The sequence below is a fragment of the Drosophila santomea genome, chromosome X (genome assembly GCF_016746245.2).
Source record: "Drosophila santomea strain STO CAGO 1482 chromosome X, Prin_Dsan_1.1, whole genome shotgun sequence".
Taxonomy (NCBI): Eukaryota; Metazoa; Arthropoda; class Insecta; order Diptera; family Drosophilidae; genus Drosophila; species Drosophila santomea.
Genome location: NC_053021.2, coordinates 16,116,886 through 16,119,437, shown reverse-complemented (window position 1 = coordinate 16,119,437; position 2,552 = coordinate 16,116,886). Strand labels below are relative to the sequence as shown.

Below are 2,552 nucleotides of genomic sequence, written 5' to 3'. Positions count from 1 at the left end.
CCGGTCAACTAATTTATGAGCTACCAGAGCGGCTATCCCATAAGGATTGAGTCAGAACTGATTGGGAATTATAAGTATTGGGGGACGAAATTTATTTTACATTACATTAATTATGTAAATTAAGTAAATTACAATGTATACAAAATAACTTTTGATATGTTTAATGTTTTGCGTTGAATGCTACCTATGTTTCAATGTTGAAAATCATTGTTGCACATTCAATGTTGCAAATTCAATGTTGTTAATTCAATGTTGCAAATTCAATGTTGCTAATTCAATGTTGCAAATTCAATGTTGCCAATTCAATGTTGCCAATTCAATGTTGCAAATTCAATGTTGCTAATTCAATGTTGCAAATTCAATGTTGCTAATTCAATGTTGCAAATTCAATGTTGCAAATTCAATGTTGCAAATTCAATGTTGCAAATTCAATGTTGCAAATTCAATGTTGCAAATTCAATGTTGCTAATTCAATGTTGCTAATTCAATGTTGCTAATTCAATGTTGCAAATTCAATGTTTTATGTTCAATGTTACTTTTAAAATAAGTATTGAAGTTAAATTTTACATATTTACTTTAAAAACCTACAAGTACATGGACAAAATAATGAAAATAAAAACGAAGCTTGCCAATTGAATCAAGAAGAGACACAATCGACAAGGATACTGCCGCTGATACTTCCGGCCAAGAAAATGATAGAAAATAAAATGGCATAACTGCAGCTAGTCTGTGTTAATTACGAGCTCAACGAGGTATGCCATTCCATACTCGGACCAATATCTCGAGTGATCTGATCAAAATACTGATATTAAGTGTGACAAAAACATTGTGAAAAAACAATTTTCCAATAGATATGATACCCTTAACCTAGGGCCACTAGATTTCCACTTCAGCCACGAGCAATGTTTGCAGATAAGGCGGCAATAATTTGTATTATAATACGTTTTCCCAACGTTTGATTGTTAATTGTTAATACTGATGCTTATTTCTAATTTAGATTTAAGCCACTTTGAGTATTCAACAGCTGTCAGCTGGACGTTGACAGCGTAGATAGGTGACTTTTCCAAGGGTTTTGTTTTGTTAAACGTCTCTAAAATAGAATACCCTCTGTTTCCCAGGAGCAACAGTCCGCCGGCGATTGTGCAGGTGCAGCATCGACACTTGAGAATGCCTATCTGGGGGATCTTCCAGCACTCTTCCAGCGGCATCGACACCACCCATCTCAGCTCAGCTGAGGAAGTCCCGACCAATCTGTCCATCTGATTATCTGGCTATCTACCTTTGTGTGTCCACGGTGCATAGATAATGCCAAATTAGTTTCGGACTTTGGGTGTGGGTTTAATTAAAATATACATATCGCTGGCACATTGGTTTGCCACTCAACTGATATGGCTACGGCCGATCTTCTATATAAACAAACCCCACGGATCGGTCAGCAAACATTCGCCAGCGAATTAATCCACCAGCAACATGAAAGTGCTCAACATCTGCCTCCTGGTCGTGGCCTCCGCCAGCTTCCTCCTGACCACCGCCAACGTAAGTCATCCGCTGGCCAGGACACACTGTCAAAGTTTTATCTGCTAAAAAAAACACTCAAGTGCCAATTTTAAAAAAAAATCCAAAAAGTGTGACAAAACTCGCAAAAAACCACAATCGTTGCTATAAGCAGTACATTTTTTTAATATTTTTTTACAAAGTTATTGAAAAAACGTTTTTGCTGTTACTAAACCTACAAGTTATTTTGTAAATCCTTGTGCTACTCAGAAAAGAATATTTGGACAGCTATTCCCTGATCTAAGGTGTTAAAAAGATAAACAATTTCGCAACTTCTTGTAGGCCAATGCCGTGGGTGCCTTCGAGGACTTCGAGGCCTACACCGATGCCGAGCTGGAGGAGCTCTACGCCGACGAGATGATGGCCATGGAGGATGAGCTCATGGACTTCGAGCAGTTCGGCTTCATTTCGTCGTGCCGCAAGGTTTTGGTGGCTGGATACAAGGGCATCAACGGCACCAAGTGCATCATCGAGGAGGTGGCCAAAGTGCTGCTCACCTGCACCGGTTACGTTGACGATTTGGCCACCTGCACCGGCAATATTCCCAAGGATGTGCAGGCCATGCTCAGCAATGCCAAGCAAATGATCGTCACCAGCAACAAGATCCTCAATCTGAGGTCCGACCTGTGCGCCTCCACCACCACCACCACCTCCAGGGGCGTCGTCTCCTCCACCAAGAGCTTCGCTCATTGCACCCTGAAGGCCTTCTGCGCCACCATGTCCCTGGTCCGCCGCATGAACACGATGATCAAGCAGGGCGCCGCCCTGCCCTTCAACACCTCCTCCTGCTACGTGAAAGCCACCAAGAAGGTGGTCGATGGCTGCAACGCCTTCGTGCCCAACATCAATGTCTGCATCGCCAGCATGACATAGGCGGTTCCCCAAAATTGGCAATAAAACAATGAAATTTTGAGCAAAGCATATATGCCTTCTTTCTCTTGTGGGTGTCAAGTTGGCCAAGTTAAAAGGGTTAGTTTTAAATTATATATATATATATG

The 2,552-nt window shown here is 41.4% G+C and overlaps 1 protein-coding gene across 1 annotated transcript; it reads left to right on the top strand.

The window, feature by feature from the left end:
• The first annotated feature begins 1,430 nt into the window (after positions 1-1,430).
• Positions 1,431-2,467, top strand: LOC120456093. The gene is made up of 2 exons (XM_039642689.1): positions 1,431-1,536; positions 1,837-2,467. Exons 1-2 carry the CDS (start codon positions 1,471-1,473, stop codon positions 2,425-2,427), a joined length of 657 nt encoding a protein of 218 aa, XP_039498623.1. The 5' UTR covers positions 1,431-1,470; the 3' UTR covers positions 2,428-2,467.
• The last annotated feature ends 85 nt before the right edge of the window (positions 2,468-2,552 follow it).